We start from the raw sequence: 22271 nt of genomic DNA, 5'->3' as shown, positions 1-22271 counted from the left end.
GTTCAACTCTTTTTACGACAGAAGTCTACAAAACAGCCACGTGGATTATTATTTTTTTATTTTTATTTTTATTTTTCAAGATCACAAAATACACAACATTCATTTTAATATGCAACACATGATATTATATACATATTAAAAACCACATGACTGAAACACATGTTCACACGGCACCGATTTCATAAGGAAAAAAACCCCACAAGTGCTTTTTTTGTTTTCTTCTTTTAATATTAAAAACAACTGTGATAAAACATATTAATATTTTTCCAGACGATGTTTACAATAGAGAGAAAAAAAAAATCATATTTTACTAAATAACAAATATTTAACAACAAAACTTTATACTAAATATCTATTTTGAATTATAACAAAAATAGTACTTATAATAGTTTATAAAGACAGACAAAAAATAATAATAACTGTGTATAAAATAACATTATAGCGAATTGGAACTGTGCTAAGAAAAAAAAAAACACAACATAATTCTGAGATTCAAAGTGCTTTATTCTGCAAACCCACTGCAGCAACTTCTTTTTTAGTCAAGTTATATTAGTTAGGAATGGCAAAACAAAAGCCTGGCTTACTGATGCCTAGATTAATTACACACACACATTATATATACACATGGTGTAAGCATATATATATAATGGATGTATGCATCTGACATTACCACTCTCCAGTCAACCACTCACTCAAAAGCATGTTTGGTTTTTCACTTTGTAACTAGAAGTTCAAATCACAGTTGAACCAAACCCTCCACTGGCCGCCCTTCACTGAGTCCATCCCAAATTCACCCCAGACATCTCACCCATGGGAGCACGGCATGAAGCCACCGCTGAACTTTAGGCTGAACCTCTGGCCCTTGTTGGCCGTCCCATCTCCATCTCTCCCATTTTTCCACCTCCTCTCTCCCCCAGCCACAGTTTCCCCCCCCCAGTATGTCTGGGGGACTCCTGGCTGTGGGTTCCTGGTGTGTTTCCATCCTGCATCCTCCACCTCCTGCCCCATCTCCATGCCCTACATGTGTTCATCATCAGCCAACACCATGGACCATGACCCTTGCATGCTGCAAACCTTTCTCTACACACTTGCCCACGGGAAACTCACCCATTCTCATTGCATTCAGGTTATGTTCTCCTTTGCTTCCTGTCGGGATTCTCATTGCAATTAAGCCCTTTTTATCTCTGGAAATGTTTTCTCTCCAATGCCTGAAGTCTCACTAGTGCCTAGCATTTCCCTTGGAGTTCCCATGTCAGCAAACTGGCTGATCCTCCACTGGGACACAGTGCCCAGGTGGCACATAACACTCAGACCTCCCTCTTGGGTTTGGCACATTGCTTACCGACTAGAAGGCAAGACCCGGACCTCAATGGCATCCTTTAGAGGACTGGGAGCTTTACATGGAGTGAAATCCACCTGAAAATCAAGTCGTGCTCCCTGGTGTGAGTGGAGACCATCCGTTGGGGTGCTCTTGGGGGTTTCTGGCAGCTTGGCTGACCCAACCTCAAGTGCTTCCCCCAGCTAAAACTCTGCCTCCCTGCTCCTCACCCCACCAGATAACGATGGCAGAGGCAGCCATCATCACTGCTCACCCACACATCCTTTGACCTTCCAACGAGGCACCCACTCATCAAGAGCACAACCTGCAAAGCAACCTGGTAAGCGACATCTGCCCCCTCATCCTTCCCATTTCAGCCCCTTCGACTTATCTGGACACCTTTAAAGCCAAAAGCCAAGCTGCCCACCCCAACATGAGATCTTTCCCCACCACCCCACGGTCCTCATCCTTACCTCATCCTCCAGGGTAGGAGATGGGAGAGAGCAAGGCTGCTTGGATCTTCCCAGAGATGAAGGGCCTCCAATCCCAATGGGATCTCCCAACCTGATGCTCAGGTTGAACCAAACACCAGCCTTTGCTCTGTACCTGCATGTGAGGCCACATCTGCTTTCAACACAACCCGCCTGTCTCACGCAACACATGGAAGCCTTTCTCATGCCAGTAAAATAAATCAAATCAAACCAAATAAACCCACCCAGCATACGAAGCTCATGATACCTTGTGCTTCACATGCATTGGGCACTGCCCTTCTTTCCTTCCTGCAGAGCTCTCCCATCGCCAACCAAAACCCAGACACGAGACAAACGATGCGGACGGTGGCTTATTGATAGAGATCACCTTTAATGCAAAAATGCCTCCGGTGGAAGAGGGTGCACCCAAACAGAACAGCTCAGTGCACACAGAGCTGCAGCAGATCGTGGAGGTGCCCACACCCTGAGGGAGAGCAAAGGCACCAAAATGCCCCCAAAGGGATGCCTCTGCGTGGGGAAGGGGGAGCGGTGCACACAGGATGTGTAGCAGCAGCAGGAAACTCAAGGAGAAAAAAAAACAAAAAGAAGCTCCCCCCACCCCAAACCACACTCATCTGAGGCTTTGGAGAGACGGCTCAGCCTCAGACGAGGCACCACAGGGTTTTTTGGTCCCTCGGCAGAGGCGAAAGGGCAGCACTCCCCCAAACCTGCCCAAATGGGTGGGATGGGAACGGGCATCGCTCGTCTCCCCTTCGCCCAGGGCAGCCCCCAGAGCCCCGAAATAATAATAAAAAAAAAACAAAACAAATACAACCAAACAAACGAACGACAACAACAACAACAAAAATAAAACACTGTTATCACCAGCTAATTTAACACTGTTAAAAACAAGCTTGGCGGGCCACGCTGGGCCACCAGACCACTGGCTGCCAGCTGGTTCTCAAAGCCTTTCCCACCATCGGGGCTTTGCAGCGCTCATCCTGGCAGCAGAAGTGTTTTATAGATATTTATATATATATATTTATAATATTTAGATACTGTGTATGGTCAGACAGTCCCAGTTCTACTCGGGATTCACAACTCTTCCTCTTTCTGGAGGAAGCGAGAGGCACGATGCCACCCCAAGCTCCTCCATGCCCGGAGCAGAAGGATTTTGGCAGCTTTGCCAGTGGAGGAAACAGTCCCAACCTGGAGGCTCTGCCAAGTGAGCGTCGTGGAGAAGCTCCTCATTCCTCTCCCCTCCTGTTCATCTCCCTGTCCCCACCCCACCCCTCCATCCCCAGCCGCCCATCCCTGGTGGGCTCTACACAGTGGCCCCCAACATGACGTCCGTCCCCGTCAGGATCTCGTTCTGGTTGGAATCCAGTCCGAAGAATTTAACCTTGAGTCCGTCGACTGGGTGGACCACGGGCACCAAGGTGATTTTGGGGAAAGTCCTGGTGGCCAACTCGAAGCGGCTGGTGCTGGCCAGCTCGATGGCCAAGGCCTTGAGGAAGAGCTTGGCCAAGTGTTTGCCCAGACAGGTCCGTACACCCCCTCCAAAGGGGAGGTAGTGGAACCTGCCCTCCTTGTCCTCGCTGCGGCCCTGCCCGAAGCGGTCGGGGTCGAAGACGTCCACATCCTTAAAGACAGGGGCGGTGTCATGGGTGTCCCGGATGCTGTACATCACGCTCCAGCCCTTGGGGATCTGGAAACCCTATGGAGGGGAGGGGAGAAGGGAAGAGAAGAGCAGAGAGGGTCAACAGGGAGAGGGAGCAGGAGGATAGCTTTAGAACTGTAGAACCATTAAGGTTGGAAAATACCTCTATAATCACCAAGTCCAAGCCCAAGCCATCTCCACTGTGCCCACTGACCACATCCCTCAGTGCCACATCTCCACAGTTCTGGAACATTTCCGGGGATGGTGACCCCACCATTCCCTGAGCTGTGCCAGTGGCTGTCCACTCTTTCAGAGTAGAAATTTCTCCTAATATCCAACCTGACCCTTCCCTTGCACAACTTGAGGCCATGATGCTGTTCTCGTTCTCGTCCTGTTCTCGTCCTATTGCTGTTACCTGGGAGCAGAGGCTGACCCCCACTTCGCTCCAACCTCCTTTCAGACAGCCATAAGGTCTCTCCTGAGAGTCTTGTTCTCCAGACTGAACCATCCCATTCTATTGGAAGCACCACGGCACTCCCCAGTTTGACATCCCAAGTGAGTATAATCCCTGTCCACTTTCTGAATCTGCAACAGTTCCACCCGTCACCACCATTGGAACCAAATTTATCATACCCAGCCCTCCTCTAAACCAGTTCCAAGCACGCTTTGCAAAAGACACAACCACATGGCAATACTCACATCCAGCTCAAAGGTCTGCAGCACCGTCCGGTACCCTCCAGAGATGGGGGTGAAGAGTCGAAGCACCTCCTTGATGACACAGTCCAGGTAATGAAGGCCACTGATGTTGTCAAGGCGCAGGGAGCCCTCGCAGATGCAGCCGTTGTGAAGGATGCCTTTGCTGCGCAGCTCCTCCCGCAGCTTCTCCAGCACCCGCGGGTGTTTGAGCAGCTGCATGATGAGAGAGGTGCTGGCACTGGCTGTGGTGGCGTAGGCGGCGAAGATGAGCTCCAGGGTACCATCCTGAAAGGGGATAATATAGAAAACAGGTGAGGCTGGAAGGACATACAGACAGCCATAGTATGATGGAATAGGCATGTGGGCCGTAGCAAGCTGCTGTGGGTCATTCTCGCCCCTGCGTCCCAGGCAACAATGGACATTGGACATCAGAGAGCTGGAGCACCACTCCTATGAATAAAAGTTGATGGAATTGGGCTCGTTTAGCTTAGAGAAGAGAAGGCTCTGGGGAGACCTCATTGTGGCCTTCCAGTACTTGAAGGGAACTTATAAACAGGAGGGGGAATGGGTATGAGGGTGGATAGTGATAGGACAAGAGAAAATGGTTTTAAACTGAGACAGGGGGAGGTTTAGGTTTGATATTAGGAGGAAGTTTTTCACCCAGAGGGTGGTGAAGCACTGGAACAGGTTGCCCAAGGAGGCTGTGGATGCCCCATCCCTGGAGGCATTCAAGGCCAGGCTGGATGTGGCTCTGGGCAGCCTGGTCTGCTGGTTGGGGACCCTGCACACAGCAGGGGGGTTGAAACCAGGTTGTCATCATGGCCCTTTTCAACCCAGGCCATTCTATGATTCTATGATTTGGTTCAGGACCAGAAGAGGCCAGGAGGATGCTCACAGGCTTCTGCTACGGGAACAGGCTGAGAGCAGGGGGTGTTCAGCCTGGACAATCATAGAATCATTGAGGTTGGAAAAGATCTCTAAGATCACCAAGTCCAACTCCAACCCATCCCACTGTGCTCACTGACTATGTCACTCAATGCCACATCTTCACTGTTTTTGAACACCTCCAGGGACGGTGACTCCACCACTCCCTGGGTAGCTGTGCCAGTGCCTGACCAAGCATTGGAAGAAAACAAGGCATCAGGGAGACCCCATTTCAGCCTTCCAGTACTTGAAGGGAGCTTATAAACAAGAGGGAAAGTGGCTTTTTACATAGTCTGATAGTGATAGGATAATGGGGAATGGTTTTAAGCTAAAAGAGAAGAGATTTGGGTTAGACGTTAAGAAGAAATTCCTTACTCAGAGAGCAAGGAGGCACAGGCTGCCCTGAGAGCTGTGGGTGCTCCATCCCTGTAGAAGCCCAAGGCCATGGATGGAGCTCTGGGCAGACTGAGGTGATGGGCAGTGATCAGCCCATGGCAGGGGATGGGGCTGAGTGGGCTTCAAGGTCCCTTCAAAACCCAAATATTCTGTGCTTCTGTGACTCTAAAATAAGTGATGATGCTGTGAGTCTGCTGCAAATAATAAGCCATCAAGGACTCATACACATTAAAGAGGGGATTGCACAGGTAGAGAGGTGAAGTTGGTCAGGGCTGAAAGCTTCAGCAAGCTTATATGTTCTTTTGGTATTTGCTGGCAGTGCTTTTAATAAGGGATGAGCATAATCTGCAAATAAATACAGCCTGTAGGAAAGCAACTGGCTCGGCACCACCAGGGTGTGGGATCTACAAACACAGTGGGGACCCCCAGGTCTGAAAACCCATCCCAGCTCTGCCCCCTAAAACCCCCCATACACCAGCTTTGCTGTTGGGGAAGCCCCCAGGTGGCCATGGGAAGATCTTTACCTTCAGCTCCTGCATGGTGAGCTCCTTGCCGTGTTCTTTGCCGCTCTCTATCAGGATATCCAGCGCGTCGGCGTAGTCCTTACCCTGTGTGTTCTGCAGTTTCTCCTGGATGGCTTTCTCCAGCCCCTTCTGCAGTGTCTCACGTGCCCGGATGCCCTATGGAGCAGGAACCATCAGACCCTGTAGGGCTCAACACCATCACCACCATCCCCAGCCTGTATATCTCCAGCATACACAGAGAAGGAGATGTGCTCAAGCAGGATGCGGCTACAGAATCAAACTGCTGTTGCAAGTGCTCAGACAGGAGTACAAAAATGCTGGAGTCATTCCCCAGCCAGGAGAAGCAAGCCTTAAGCATATGAGATTACAGGCATCAGTAATCAGGACCGCCATGCGAATGGCAGTTGTGATGTGGGAGCCCCAGTTCTGCAGCAGTTCACAGCCCTCCTTCTTTCCCTGGGATGCAAGAAGTCCCTGGGAAAATTGCCTCTTTAAGGAAGGCCAATTCATCCAAGAGGATCCTCTTCCTGGAAGGAGAATGGGCTTCCCAAACAATTTTAGTGCTTGGCCTCCCTAACGCCAATCCAACCTTTTGGGGCTGCCAGCGATTGGGTTCATTCAAGAGGTTAAATAACAATAACAACATCTGTGGTGACAGTTACAAAAAAACTCAAAAGATTGAAAAAAAATTATAATATGTTACCAATATTCATGAGGAAAAACAAAAACTGAACAGATTTTTTTGTTATGTTTTCATTTCGCATCTTTGCGTAGAAGAATTTTTTGCCTAGAAGAACTGGAGCTGTTATTCAAAGGGCTGCCACTCTGTTAAGCCCAGTTGGCAGGCAGTGCATCAATAGGAGAAGGCTCCCACAAACAACAAAAAAAAGTCAACCAAGTGATGCTATGAGGTAAATAACCCAATAAACCTGAGCAAATCACAACCACACTCCCCACTGCATTGAGCCATGGAGCACCCAGTGCTCTGAAGAACAATCCATGAATGCATCTCCCTCTCCACTCTACCAAAACAGAACTTTGTAACCCAAAAGACATCAGATGGTGAGAGACATCCCCACCAAGAACACACAGAGGTAGGGATTACCCATTGCCCCACTAATCCCATATTGATGCTACTGGCTAGGGGAGGGCTCAGCCCAAATCCCTTACCCTCCTGTAGCCACTGAAAGGCAGATCCACAGGCAAGGAGAAGACATTCTCCACAAACTGCTGGTAGACCTCGAAGAGACGGTTGAGCTCCTCGTCGGGGATGCGGAAGCCCAGCAGGACACGGATGGCCATGCGGAAGGTGAGCTTCTGGGCCTCGTGGTAGACGTTGATGGGATCGGGGTTGCTGCTCCAAGCCCGCAGGGTGTCCTTGATCACCAGCTGGATCTTGGGGAGATAGCTCTCCAGAGCCTCGTGGCTGAAGATTTTGGAGAAAACCTACAGAAGAATGAGCAGAGGATTCTATGGAGCCCCAACATCCTTCTCTGTGCCTTCTCTAATAGCCCACTTCTGCCCATAGAAATGAACATTGCACATCCCCCATGCTAGGCAGATTTAGCATCATCCAGTATTTATCATCCAGAGTCACCAGTTTCTAAAATAGCTGCCAAGAAGGGCTGATGAGGATCCTCCATGGGCAATCCTCCCTAGGCTGATCCTCATCAGCAGCAACAATATGGATCCCCACAGTCTCCCTCCAGCAGCGAGCTGAGGATGGGAGGATGGAGACCACACAGAGGGTGGTGAGGCACTGGAACAGGTTGCCCAAGGAGGCTGTGGATGCCCCATCCCTGGAGGCATTCAAGGCCACGCTGCATGCAGCTCTGGGCAGTCTGGTCTGGTGATTGGCAACCCTGCACACAGCAGGGGGTTGAAACCAGATGATCATTGTAGTCCTTTTCAACCCAGGCCATCCTATGATTCTGTGATATGAAATAGTGCACCCTACACACAGCAAGATGGAAGGAGATGGAAGGAGAACTTTCTGTAGCTCCACACATCTCAGTTCCCAGCTCCATCTATCCCATGAACTGGATGCTACAAATGGAGCTCTTCCATGCGGATTCTAATTGTTGGGTTGTGCACAAGCGCACACAAAGGTTTTCATAGAATCATAGACCGGCTGGGTTGGACAGGAGCTTAAAGATAATCCAGTTCTAACCACTTCATAGAATCACAGAATGGCCTGTGTTGAAAAGGACCACAATGCTCATCCGGTTTCAACCCCCTGCTGTGTGCAGGGTCACCAACCAGCAGACCAGGCTGGCCAGAGCCACATCCAGCCTGGCCCTGAATGCCTGCAGGGATGGGGCATCCAAAACCTCCTTGGGCAACCTGTTCCACGTGCTGCGGGCTGGTTGGCCCCCCACCAGCTCAAGTCGCCCAGGGCCCATCCAACCTGGCCTTCAACACCTCCATGGATGGGGGAATTCCTTCAAGGCCTTTAGGACCTCTTCAAAACCTGGCTGAACTTTGGGGAGAAGAGGCACGCATGCAGAGGCTGCGATCGCACAAGGCTCATTTCCTTGGGAAGCCGGGCTAAAAACTGATGTCAGCAGACACTATTAATTTAAGCTCTGCGAGTAAACACAGCTCAGGAGCGAGCCTCCCCAGGCCCCCATGCTAACGGCTCCTTCCTCCAATTTGGGCCCAAGCCCGCGTGTTGCGCGAGGAGCTGAGAAATGCCAGGAATGTCCCCCATTCCCCCCCCCTCCATCAGCACAGCCCCACAGCACGCGCTTTCATTCGGCATCCCCGCCGCATCCCTCCCAGAGTGCACCGGAGGAAAAAGTGCTGTTTGTTTATTTTTTATTAACCTCCCCACACGGCGGGCTTGCACGCACGCACCGCCGCATGCATGCCAGGCCTCCGGGAGAAATCAAATGAAAGCCAGCTCCCCAGGAGCGAGCCGAGAGCCTTCACCGGTGGCCGGGTTCCTGAGGGGGGCTGCAAAGTTATCAAACCCAGGAGAAAAGGAGAAAAACCAAAGCCTCCCCCCTCTCTTTCCATGAGCGCCGAAGCTGTAAATGTGAGAATTTCCTCCGCAGTCAGCACTCAAAAGGGAAAGGTAACATTTTCCTGGCGGCGACCCCTCTGTTGCTCAAGCGCGGCGTTCAGCTGGGAGGTTGTTTGGTGAAATAACACCTCTGTCCCCTAGCAGGGAAGGTGGGAGGATCGACAATTGCTGCTTCATAACTTACTGCCTGAGCTGAGAATCATCATCACAGAATGGCCTGGGTTGAAAAGGATCACAATGCTCATCTAGTTTCAACCCCCTCCTATCTGCAGGGTCGCCAACCAGCAGACCAGGCTGCCCAGAGCCACATCCAGCCTGGCCTTGAATGCCTCCAGGGCTGAGACCTGGGTAGAACTCATCACACCCCACATGTAGGGGCAGGAATAGCAGCATGTATGTGGGAGGAGGGCTGGGAAGGAGAGAGAAGACATGAGGGGATAAAGAAGATGCAAGAGGACAAGCAGACAGATGTGCCTGCAGACAGACAGCCATCCCGCTTGTTTATGAAGGAATGAATGAATGGAGCCAGGAAATGAATGAACCACGGGGAGGGCTGAATGAACGAGCCATGGAGTGACCATGAAGAGGGTGAGAGATGATTTGGCTGCCACTTTTGGTGCTCATCTGCACTTCAGTGCCCCTCTGCACTTCCAGAGCTATTTTTAAGCCTAGAAGGAGCAGTGATACTCAGGCAGAGCTGACAGTGCGTGTGCACTGAGGTGGGAGAAGGCAACTCCCAATCTGGTGCAAACCTCATCCTTCCTCATCCCTGCCCAGCATCTCTCCTAGCAAGGGACGAGCCCCACAGTTCCAGGAACACCTCTGGTCCTGTTGTGCCAAATCATCCCAAAGACCAACGGCAGAGGAGGAAACCCTCAAAGAGAGAAAAGGAGCCCCTGCCGAGGGGTCAGCAGCCTGAAAACAGCGAGCATTTAGAATTGTTGAGTTTGGGTCTTTTTCCTTTGCCTTTTTTTTCTTTGAGCTGTCCTTTTGCTATGGGGCTGCTCCGGTCCCGTCCGGCTGCAAACCTGGCGTCGCTGCGCTCCACGCTGCCTAATCCCAGATGTCAGCAGATCCTTCCCCAGCCAGACACAAGTCTGGATCCCCTTCCAGTCACCTCCAGTTCAACCCTGCATCTTTCCAGTTGATTAAAAAGGAGGAAAAGGCAGCCAGCTTTCCCTGACAGCCGTCGCAGCGCTTCTAGCCTAAAATCCCTGCGCCCTCTAGTGAAGCCCAACCAAGGAACAGCGCTGCAAAAAGTTCCTCCCGAGCAGCCAAGAAGCAAAAAGCAGCACTAAGTGAGGATACCTGTAAAAAAGACGGGGTCGGTAGCATCTGCTGGAGATGCTAAGAGGAGCCCTCGTGTTTTGCACATCTTTGGTACGGCCGCAAAAAGCCGCCCTTGGAGGATTCTGTTTGCTGTGGGGGTAACGCTCACACCCACCCACATTTGCCCAGGGAGACCCCAGCTCTCAGCTGGAAACTTCCGAATCCGTCTCACAGTGCAAACAGGATATTTAAAGATTTATGGCTTTCCTAAGGCAGAAAATTCCTTCCCGGTGCCTCAGCTCCGCCATCCCCTGCAGAGGTGGCAGCGAGCAGCCCCCGGTCCTGCATGGAAAATACCCCATCCCCATCCTTAAACCCTACCAAAGAGGAGGGGACATTCAAGTGAAACTTAGAAAAAGACTCACTCAGCAGCTAGGATGAAGAATAATTAGCAGGAATGATGCTCAGCACTGGCCAAGCCTTCCCATCCAAGCACAACCATCATAACAAAGAGGAAAAGAGTTTTTCATTCTTCCCCTCCAGGAAGAGAATTTGGGATCTGACACCTCATCCAGCCTGGCTGCTCAGAGCTGCTACCCAGCAGAATGAAGGCATGATTGGCACAGAGATGCTTTTACAACCAATTGGCTACCCACAGGGCTTGGTGTGTGTTGGGAAAGCATCCCAAGCAATGTCCCAACACAGACCACGCTCTCTCTCTCCCTATATCTCAGATTGGATGTTAGGAAATGTTTCTCCTCCCATAGAGTGGGCAGGCACTGGTGCACAGGCTGCCCACAGAGGCTGTAGATGCTCCATTCCTGGAGGTGTTCAAGGCCAGGTTGGATGGGGCCCTGGGCAGCCTGGTCTAGTATTAGATATAGAGGTTGGTTGCCCTGCCTGTGACAGGGAGGTTGAAACTTGATGATCCTTGGGGTCCATTCCAATCCAAGCCATTCTATGATACTATGATCCCTCCCCATGTTAAGATAAGGGGAAGAAGCATGTCCAGCCAAATGCAGGATATCTCTTGCCCCTGCCATTTTCCTGCCATCCTCCCATCATGGGAGAAACCTGCACTCATTTAGAGGGAAAAGCCACATTTTTCAGCTCCTGCCCTCTGAAATGAGCAGCACTCCATAATGCACAGACAGAAAAGAAGCAAGACAACGTAGATCTATCTCAGCATCCCATCTGCCTCACCTCAAAATAATAATAATAATCCCAATGTCAGCACCAGCAGAATGCAAAGTTACACTCAGCAACTGAGGCTGTCTGACCCTCATTATGGGGTTACCTAAACATGCTGTGGTTCTTCAGCACCTATGAGCCCACATCACCCCCTTTTCTGGTCCATACCCATTCATTCATGGGGAAGCAGTGTATCTGGGGACAGCAAAAATCACTTCATGCACTGTCACCACTCCTCAAATTGGAAACTGAACACAAGGAGGGAGGGAGAGAGAGAAGATATCAGTGGAGAGTCTGGCAAAAAACTGAGCTGGGAGGGAAGCACCTACCCCATGACATAGCCCACTCCATCCCAAAGAAATAAATGTGACTTTACAAGCATGCTTTGGCATAGCAGCAATAGGGGAAGACGCTTGGAAAAGCCCTTCCTCCAGCTGCAGGGAAATCTCAGCTCTGCCACCAAAATCCTGAGGATGGCTTTGCGAGATTTTAATGCATCATACCAGGATGAGAATACACAGAATTACTATGGTAGGCCAAGAGCTCAAAGACCAACCCTAACCCTAACCCACCATGCTCACTGACCACATCCCTCAGTGCCACATCTCCGTGGCTCTGAAGCATCCCCAGGGATGGCGACTCTATCATTCCCCCGGGCAGCTGTGCCAATGGCTGACTGCTCTTTGGAAGAACAGTGTCTTGATACCCAACAAGAACCTCACCCAGCTCAACTTACAGCCATCACATCTCATCCTGCAGGCCATCTGTGAGGACTCTTCCGGCTTCAGACCGAACCCAAAGAGATGACAGAGCCTCAGGTGGCATTGGGGCTGCATCGCATTCAGCCTCAGCACAGCACCTCGGAGCAGGGTTGGAGCACTCAGGACATTTGTATTTCAGCCAGGAGCGCCTGCACTTTGCTTTTTTTTCTTTTTTTTTTTTAATCCATTGGAATGACTCTGGATTTACACCGCTGTAGATGACAGCACTATTTGGTCTAAAGTCAATGAGCCAACCTAGCCGACAAATTCTTCCCCAACCGGAGCCCTTCAACATCAATGAGAGCCTTTTTCTCCGGCCCCGGCGCCTTTTGCCCGTGGGTTACAGCTCTCAGGGCAGCAGCCCGTGATGGAGAGAAGGGGCTCGATGCCAACGTGCTGAGAGGACGCCTGATCCAGCTGGACCCCAGCCCACAGATCTGACCCGATGGGCGATATGGGTGGGCTGGGCTGGGCAGAGGACGGCTCCGATTCCTACTGGGGAGGGTGGCGAGGTGGGGTGGGGGGATGCCAAAAAGTAATCAACGTCTCTTAACAGCACGGGTGAGGGGGTTTGGCAGCGGGGAAGCAGCGCCCGCTGTTCCCATCCCTCCTTCCTCCACCCTCCCTCCCTCCCCCCAGCCCTGCCCACAGCAGCTGGTTTATATTTGGTTGTAAATTTATGGCCCCTTTTGTGTTCTTAATCCTCTCGCAAACTATATTAAAGCCTCAGACCTTTCTACTTGGTGCTAATAAGCTCAACACTTGTATGCCTCCGAGGCAGAACATTAATTGTGGTGTGTTAATGAATGATGTAGTTTTGGACAGTGAGACAAAACAGGCCGTTTCTCTGCACCACTGTCTGCTTCCTCCTCGAGTCTCTGGGTCTGGGACGTCTACCCAGCCCACGGACTCCTTTTATTTTATTCTGTCTTTTCCTTTTTTTAAGCCAGCCGGGCCTATTTTGGGATTACGATGCTGGAACACAGCACGAATCTGGCCAGTCCAGAGCTCTCCTGCCAAGTCTGAGTGCTCCCAAGGAACATCAGCATCCCACCTTCCCCTGCCCTGCTGCACTGCCAGCACTGGGAGACTCCTTCCCTTGCCCTAAAGCTGCTCATTCCCAGTTCCCATTCCCTTCTGCATTCAGATGCTGTGCAGCATCACAGGAGCACCTCACGTCAGCTTCCCCACAACCTCCCAACATCCATTCCATCCTCAAATGGTTGGGAGGGACATAAAGATCATAAAATAGCCAGAGTTAGATGGGACCCGTAAGGATCATCAAGTTTCAGCTCCTGCTGTGCACAGGGCTGCCACAAATCCCAATCCCAGGGTTGCCTTAAATCTCATAAAGCCAGAATGCATGCTACCCTTTGCACAGTTTGCCTTGCCTTTGCTGCAGGTCATGGAGACCCAAGGATCCACACTTCCAAAACACACGTAAGGCCAAAAAGCAAAGCACGCTGATTGGGGTTTTGTGAATAGGAACTGAGGGCATCCATGGGGAAAGATGTGGACTGAGTGTGAGCAGCCACATTGGGACAGGGTCCCACCCAGGTTCAGACAGCAGAGATGGCATGGCTCTGCCACCAAGAAGAGCAGGAGGGCAGAGAACCAAGGCACTATCCCCAGTCACCCATCCTCTATAGGTCCCTATAGAACAGCAGCTTCCTCCCTCTGGACCACCCTCATCAGGGATGATGTGCATCCTTTCCCCTATGGCATCCACAATAGAATCCTAGAATGGCCTGTGTTGAAAAGGACCACAATGATAATCTAGTTTCAACCCCCTGCCATGTGCAGGGTTGCCACAACCAGACCAGGCTGCCCAGAGACACATCCAGACTGGCTTTGAATGCTTCCAGGGATGGGGCACCACCTCCAAGCCACAGCCATGCTCAGCCATATAGCTGCTCCTCCCCACAAGGTGATCTGGGGACAAAAGTGCCATGGTGAAAGAACAAACTGCCCTCACTGCAGCACGGGTGGCCCCAATCCACCTCCAGCATCATCAGCTCTGTGTCCCACAGCGGGGTAACAACCCCCCAGCAGACATCTATCTCAAAAGGGAGGCTGAAAGGTTTGGGGTTGCTTTGTTTTATTGCTTGTAAACTGTTCTTATCGAGCAGCTTCATCTGGAGCCAAGCACAGAGCCAGCACTAACGACATCTGCAATAAAGGCCGTGATGCATGCAAGCCCTGCTGCCCACTCCACAAGCCATCATCTCCCTATCTCTATCCCTGCTCCAGTGACACTTGGAGAACCCATATATCCCCAAATAAAAGCTTTCTCCAGTTTGTTTTAACTTGAACAGCTTCCTGGAGGGCAGAAGTAATACATAGAGGACGGGAGAGCAGAGTTGCCATAGGTATAATCTGGTTAATGTGGCTCTGCTCCTCCTGAGCACCTATTGAGGAGCTTGTCTTCTTGTCTCAATAGCAATCTGTCCCAGCAAGAGGAGAACTCAGCTGGATGGCCAAGGAATGATGAAGGAACATCCGGGCTCTGAATCTTTGAGCATTTCCCCTTGATAACAGCATCCTTACTGAGGGCTTCTGCCTACAGGTTTTGCTCAGCTCCCTGCAAGAAAGTGCAGAGCAGGAACCCAAGAGAACAACCTACAAGGAAGCAGCAAGCTGAAATGCAAAACGTGGTGCTTCCTCCTCACAGCTGGGACAGGGAGAGCTGAATTAGCAGCCAAGTAACAGCGGTAGAAGCTCAGGGCTAACGAACTCAAAAAGTGCTTCTGATTTCTGTTGTTTGGAGGCACCTGGCCTGGAAAAGAAATTTGAATCTGTCACATTGCCATCTGACTGGGAGCAAAGAGAGATGTTTTCTTCCTGTTAGAAGCTGGTTTGCCCTATCTCTGGATGCACATCTCAGCCCAGGGTGAGGGGTGGTTGGCACAGGGGAAAGGGTGCGGATGCTCAGTGCCATGATAGCAATAATGCAGAGGGGACCAAGTAGAGGAATGGGAGTAATATCTCACTTTGCAAGGAAAGTGAAGCAACCAACTGAGCCCATCACACCAACCCTGTGCTGCTGGAAGCTCAACATCTGCTTAACAGCATCCCCAGCCCTATAGAGCGTTTGCTTTCTAGTACAGAGCTCAAAGTGGCTCCCATGTCCCTGCACACCCTCCCTGCCATCCCCAATGCTCTGTGATGGAAGTAGCCCATGCACCTTGCCCTTTATTTTGGACAGGGATGTTGGGAAGGATTTCTCATCTCGTAAGACACAAAGAAGCAGCCTAAGGAGTTGTGTGATCGCAGGCACCGAGTGGAGGCACTTCAGCATCACGTTAAGAAAAGTGACAAATAGGGACCTCCGGTAGCTGTTATCTCACTCTCTCCCCCAGGGGAAAAAGAGAAGTGAATGGGTTGGGCTTTTGTAGAAGTACATATGATGAAATAGGAAATCCTGCCGGGGCACAGAGAGGAGTTTGCACTGGGGTAAAGATAGCATTGAGGCTCTGGGTGCAGCTGTGTCTTCCCAATGCTTCAACACCACCACCCCCAAATTAACCCCTGGCCCCCACCCAATCGGGAAACGGTCTCAACAAACCACAACAGGGACATGAAAGCTGCCACACCACACTGTCCTCTCTGCCTTTTCCTGCAGGATTTATATCTGGGGGGGTTGGGAAGAGGGGGGGCGGGGAGGTGATGTTGATTCCCCACATCCACATGGTCTCACAGCCCCCCAAAATCTGGTTGATCCCACTGTTGTGGGTTACAGCCTGACACCAGAAGCATCAAAGAGGGATTCGAGGTGAGCCCCCAGGAGGGACTGACCTCTCCCAGCCACCACGCTTCACCCCCAGACCCCCATCAACACCCCAATTGCCCTAAAACCCATTGCAACGCTCAGCACCACGAGAACCAACCCCAGCGAGAATGCATTCTGCACACAATACCCCTCCAGCACAGCCTGGTTACACCGGAGCCGCGTTTCTGTGCCCCGCACCGCGAGTGCCGCACCGCGGTGGGCCCCCCACAGTGCGCGCATCGCCCTTTTAAGAGCGCTCCGTGCCGGCTCTCGGCCTCCAACCCACTCCACGCGTGTCACGCCCGCGGGTTGGCTCGGAGGCGACAAGCGGCTAGCGATCACACAGTCAACCCTCCTTCCGAAGCATTAAAACGAGGGGAAACCCCTTCGTGCCACCTCCCTCCCCGATCACCTTTTTTCTTGACCATCGCCCTTTTAAATTCCTCAAAGGCTCCGAGCACGCACGCGGGGTGGGGGGGAACCCACGCGGGACCTCACACGCCAGTGGGTCGGATGAGAGAGAGGAGAAGAGAGCGGAGAGAGGAAGAAGGGAACGCAATGCCCCCCCCGACCCCCTTTGTAAGCCCCCCCGCGAGCACCCACGCACCCCGCGGTCACGCGTGGGGTCTTCCTCACCTTCCTCTTGTGCCGATGGATGTCCCCGATGGAATTGGCCACGGTGTTGGGTCCCAACAGCATACGGGTGCTGCGAGGCCATTCGGTGCTCACCAGGTGATGTTCCCCCATCAGAATCTTCCGCACGTTCTCCGCTCCCGTCACCCTCACCAGCGGCCGCCCCAAAAGGTGCGTCTTGAACACGTTGCCGTATTTTTCTCGTCGCGAAGACTGGAAGCACGAACCCTGCGGGATGCGTGGGGATTGGGGGGACCGGTGGGGGGGGGGGGGGACAAGGCGTGGGGATGGAGACGCGGCGCTGAGACCGCGTGGGTTCACCCTCCCCACCCCCCCCATTCCCTTTTAACCCCCCTCCCCTTATAACTCCTCCCCCCCGCTCCGGGGGTTCCCTTCCAAATCAGCGCTCCCTGAGCCCCTCCGCGCAGATTTGGGGTTTTCTTTTTCCACGCGGACACCCCAGAATGAGTCGTGGGGTGGGGGGGGGGGGAAGGAACGGGGACAACACAGCCGCTTATGGGGGCCACCCAGCCGGGACGGTGGGCACCGCATCGCATCTCACTCCGGGCAGCGCCCTCCGCCTTTTCTGCTTCCACCTTTGCCTCCCCGGGCGCTTTTTAACCACTTTTTCCTCTTTTTCCCCTCCCCCCCCCCCCCCCCCCTTTTTTTTTTCCCCTATTTTTTTTCTTTCCTTCTTTCCCCCCATTTTTTCCTTTCATTTTCCCCTTCTTTTCCTTTCCTCCTTTTTTTTTTTTTCCCCTTTCCTTTTCCACTTCCCCCTCTCTTTTTTTCTTCCCCTTCCCCCCCTTTTTTTCATTCCCTTCTCCCCCCCTTTTTTTCCCCCTTCCCCCCCCCCCCCCCCTTTTTTTTCCTTCCTCCTCCCAGACTCAATTTACTCGAAAGGCTGCGCTTTGCCTAACTCGATCTGCAGATCCGCGCAGCCCTTTAATAACTTTCCCACATGCTCCCAGGGCTTTTGTCGGTGAACAGCCGGATGGAGCCGGGGATGGAGAAGGGGGGGACGAGCCGGGTCCCCCCCCTTTCCCCTCCCCAAAGCCGAACCGGGCTGGGAGGACCCCGCGAGCAGCGCAGCTCGCGTGTGTTTATTTTGAAACAAAAGCGCGGTTGTGATTTTCAGATGTTCAGGTGACCCCGTTTCTTGATCTGCGTAAATATAATTAAAAAGTCCTTTTTGTGGCATTAATAAAGAGTTATTTGTACACCATTTCCAGGGCAGCACAAAGAGGACCTTTATGCGGGGAGAACTTTCGAATGGAGTCCAATTTATACAAAATTTTTTTGTATTTTTAGCCCTTGCACTCTGTTTGGATGGAGCCTGTGGAAAAGCGAGAACCCTTTTCTGGTCCCCCTGTAAAAATCTGATAAATTTCTTTAAAAAATAAAGCCCTATTGAGAGAGTGCCGTTAACCCCTTCGGCGCCGCTGGCGGGGCGGGGGCTCAGAGCTCACACTCGGGGTTGGACCCGGACCGGGCCGAAGCGAGAGGGACGAACCGAACCGCGAAACCCGCACCGTGCTGCCCTTCCCCGGCCTCGGCCGCGCTGCGGAGCCGCCCCGCAAGGGTTCCGGCATCCCGTGCCGGTGCCGTCAATGGGAATCTCTCCCTTTTTGCGGGAAGCATCCTCTCCCAAAGGCTCGGAGAGGGGGGAGAGAGTGGGAAACGCACGGACGCGTTTACTTCGGGGGTTCCCTCCTGAGAGCCGCGGGGTGCCCCCCCCCCCCCCATGAAGGCATCGGGGCACCTCCTGACCTCCTCTCCTCTCTATTTTTGTTCCGACGATCGTTATTTTGGCAGCCGCCCTTCCTCAGAGGGGATCCCTCTCCGCCCGCCGCCTCTCGGGCACTTAGCGAGGTTAATCCCGGGTTAATCTCCCCATTACCTCCGCGGGTTTCCCCCGGCACCGGGAGCAGCTCCCCATCCACCCCACGGGGGGCTCTCAACCGGGGGACCCCCCTTCTGCTCTCCCACCACGCCGGCAATAACAACCCCACGGGTTGGTTGGGTTGGGTTTTTTTTTGGTTTTTTTTTTTTTTTTTTTTTTTTTTTTTTTTTTTTAAATCATTATCCTCAATTTCGCCTAAAGGATGAAAAGAGCCAAAGAGAGAAACGGGGAGAACCCCCTCCCCCCCCCAATTTCCAGGAGCATTTTCCTACTCCGCTGCCCGGTTCCGGGCGATCCCGATCGGGGGAACCCCGCACCGCTGTGCGATCTCGGACGGGAATAAATTTTGGGGGGGGGGGGGGATCGGACCGAGCCGGGTCCCTCAGTGCACCCCCCACCCCCCCGAGTCACAACCACCCCCTGCCCATCTCGCATGATGCAATCGCAACCCGGCGTCCGAGGAGAAGAAAATATTTGGGGAACCGGGGTTGAGGATGGGTATGGAGTTGGGAAGCGGGGGGGATATAAAAATGAATATAAATCCGTTCCCAAGCGGAGGGAAGGGAATCCTCCTTACCTGCAGGAGCCAGTGGAAGGTTTCTCCGATTAAAGGGAATCCCATAGAGCCTTTAGGGATTGGTAGCTTGCAGGTTTTGTCGCGGGTGGCAGCCCAGCGGAGCTGCCACAGCTGTTGGGACACGGCCAGCAGCAAAGTCAGTGACACCAAGCACGCCGCGAGGGTAGCCAGTGCCGAGACGAGATCAAAACTTTCAAAAAGCATATTTGGAAGAAGGAGGAGGAGGAGGGTGGGGAGAGAAACAGCCCCTTGACAGGCACCGCGCTCGCACCCGCACGCACAAACACACACAGACGCGCGGGGGGGAATAAAGGGAAGGGAGAGCGCGGAAAGCGCAGCCGACCCTGCTTGGGGGGTCCGGGGGGGGGGGGGAAAAAGGGGAGGGAGGGGGGGGGAAAAGGGGATTGGGGGGGGGGGGGGGCGGGAGAGCCCCCGGTTCTGGTAGGAGAACAGTACGGAAAATGAGAGAAAATGGTCCAAAAAAAATTAAAAAAAAAAAAGAATAAAAATTAAAAAGTGATTTAAAAAAGAAAAAAGTATGTATATCTATATATATAGAAGAAGGTTAAAAGCGGTTTTTGCTCCGTCTCTCTGCGAAAAGTTTGTTCTTGCCCGGCGTCAGTTTGACAGAGGCGAATATAAAGGAAAGAAGGGGGAGAAGGGGAAAATAAGCACAACGCGGAGCCCCCCACCCCGCCCCCCTCCACCCCCACAAGGTAATGGGGGGAGTGCAAAAAGCTGGGGGGGGGTAAAAAAAAAGAAGTTTAAAAAGGGGAAAAAGGAAATAAAGTTCTCCCCTCCCCCCCCCCTCCAAAAAAAAAAAGTCCAAGTGCGGATGCTCTGCTGCTCCTTTCAAGGCACACACACACAGTGGGAGGGGGGAAAGAAGGAATAAAAGGGGGAAAAGTAAGGGAGAGAAAAGGAAAGGGGGAAAGAATAAAAGGGGGAATAAAGGAGAAAAAGAAAGAAGGAAAAATAAGGGGAAGGAAAGGAAAGGGGGGGAAGAAAGGAATACAAGGGGGAAGAGGAGAAAAAGAAGAAGGGAGGAAAAAAGGAGGAAAAGGAGAAGAGAAAAGAGGAGAAAATGAGAAAAAGGGAGGAAAAAAAAAGGAGGAGAAAGGGAGGAAAAAAAGGAGGAAAAAAAGGAGGAAAAAAAGGAGGAAAAAAAGGAGGAAAAATGAAGGGAAAAAAAAAAGGAGCGAGATTTAAAAAAAAAAAAAAAAAAAAAAAAAAAAAAAAAAAAAAAACACGCTAAAAAATCATCAAATAAGTCAGCAAAGAGCCGGAGAGATGGAAGAACTCAATAGCGCTATGTATGGATCTACACACACGGAGCGAGGCGGGCCGCCGGGTATCTCTGGCTGATAGATGGATCAATCTAGCTCTGTAAATATATATCGGTATCTATAGGGCCGGTATTTGTTCGCCCCACACTTTTCACAGGACTCCCGTCAAGAGGGAGGGAGGGAGGCAGGGCTGCCTCGGCATATCCCCCCCCCTCTCGCTCTCTCTCCCTCTCTCTCTCTCCCTCTCTCTCTCTCTCACTCAATGTGGGTTTGAGTAAAAAGTCAATGTGTGTTTATATAGAGGCGGGGAAGCCGGGCTGGGCCCTCAGCCAGCGGCTCTGCTCCCCCGCACACCCACCCTCTCACTTCAGAGGGTTGCAAAGGGGGGGGGGGGGGGGGGGGGGGTTAAAGGAGAAAAGGAAAGGGGGGGGGGGGCGGGCCGGGCGGACGCGGCGTTGGAGCGTGCGAGCCTTGGCCCGCAGCCCGCCGCTCGGTCACGCCGCTCTCCTCGGCCTCATCCTCCTCCTCCTCCTCCTCCTCCTCCTCCTCCTTCTTCTTCTTCTTTCTCCGCCGTCCGCACCTTCGGCCCTGCGGAGAGACAGCGCGGCTCAGCCCGGCGCCCAACCCCGCGGCTGACCCCAAGGAGTTGCCCCCCCTCTCCCCCCCCCCCACCGTTTAACCCTTCATCGTTCCCTTTCTCCACCCCTCCCACCTCCCCTTCATCGTTTCCCCCCCCCCCCCTTACGATATCTCCCCCCTCCCCGCACACCCCATATTAACCCTTAACCGTTCCCCCTTTGCGATGCCCCCCCCACTTAAATCCCCCTTTGCAGTGATCCACCCCAATATTTAACCCCTATTCAATTGGCCCCCATATACAATCGCCTTTGCAGTGACCCCCCCCAATATTTAACCCCTATTCATTCCCCCCCTATTCATTCAATTGCCCCCCCCGTATATAACTCCCTTTGCAGTGATTCCCCCCCTCCCCCATCTTTAACCCCTAAATCCTTCGCCACGATCCCCAACCCTTCCTGTTGTTCCCCCCCCCCATTAACCCCACCAGTGGAACCCCAATGACTTCCCCATACAAGAACCTCCTCCTCCCCAAGTTTTACCTCCCCAGTGACCTCTCCTTATAATGACACCCCCCCCCCCCTCCCCACTTTTTAACCCTCCTGATGCCTCCCCATGTGCAATGACACTCCCATACATTCATCCCCAATTTCAATCTTTCAATGATTGATGCCCAGGCAATGACATTCGCCCCCCCCCCCCCCCCCCAACCGCTTTCTTTTCCTCCACAACATTCAGGGTGGGACGGGGGGAGTTTGTGTGTGGAGGGGGGGGGGGGGGGGAGTCTGTAATATCCCTCACCTCACTCCTATATATCTTCAGGGAGAGGGGGAATAATTTTGCTCCCCTTTCAGCACAGGGATAAGGACTGGGGGATCCCCACCTCACTTTAAAGAGATGTTCCCAAACCCCCGCCTTACAAAGGGGCCAGTGATTCCGCCCCCCCCCCCCCCCCCAAACACTTCTCGACCTCCCCCCCTCAACTCGCCCTAAGCCCAACGATGGAGACGAAGGCAGAGGCAGGTATCCGGGCTGCCTGCTTACAGGCACTTTTGCAAAGCATTTGCTTCACATTACAGGAAAAACAAAAGTTCATTGAGTTCCCCCCCCCTTCTCCTTCGCCATTCCCCCCCAACCCCCCCAACCGCCCCCTTCCCCGCGTCCCCCTGCAGCCTCCCCAGCTGGTTTCAGTCTGGTGCCCGGAGTGCTGCGGACCCCCCCATTTCTCCCCCCCCCCCCCCCGCCTTCATCTCTCCCCCCTCTCCAACACTGTCTGCCTGGGGGAGCTGAGGT

At 52.6% G+C, this 22271-nt stretch overlaps 1 protein-coding gene across 2 annotated transcripts; it reads right to left on the bottom strand.

The window, feature by feature from the left end:
- Positions 1 to 61: 61 nt before the first annotated feature.
- On the bottom strand, positions 62 to 20737 carry LOC125692241 (cytochrome P450 26B1). Of its 2 annotated transcripts, XM_048942483.1 has the most exons (7): positions 20446 to 20737; positions 19117 to 19227; positions 16640 to 16864; positions 7159 to 7434; positions 5989 to 6144; positions 4148 to 4429; positions 62 to 3505 (listed from the first exon to the last, which is right to left on the bottom strand). In XM_048942483.1, exons 2-7 carry the CDS (start codon positions 19159 to 19161, stop codon positions 3113 to 3115), a joined length of 1377 nt encoding a protein of 458 aa, XP_048798440.1. In that variant the 5' UTR covers positions 19162 to 19227; positions 20446 to 20737; the 3' UTR covers positions 62 to 3112. The 2 variants fall into 2 exon arrangements, with proteins under 2 accessions (XP_048798440.1, XP_048798439.1); XM_048942482.1 differs by lacking the exon at positions 20446 to 20737 and having other exon boundaries at positions 19117 to 19463.
- Positions 20738 to 22271: the final 1534 nt, after the last annotated feature.

The sequence above is a fragment of the Lagopus muta genome, chromosome 4 (genome assembly GCF_023343835.1).
Source record: "Lagopus muta isolate bLagMut1 chromosome 4, bLagMut1 primary, whole genome shotgun sequence".
In the NCBI taxonomy this organism is placed as follows: Eukaryota; Metazoa; Chordata; class Aves; order Galliformes; family Phasianidae; genus Lagopus; species Lagopus muta.
This window is presented reverse-complemented; position numbering and strand designations above follow the sequence as displayed.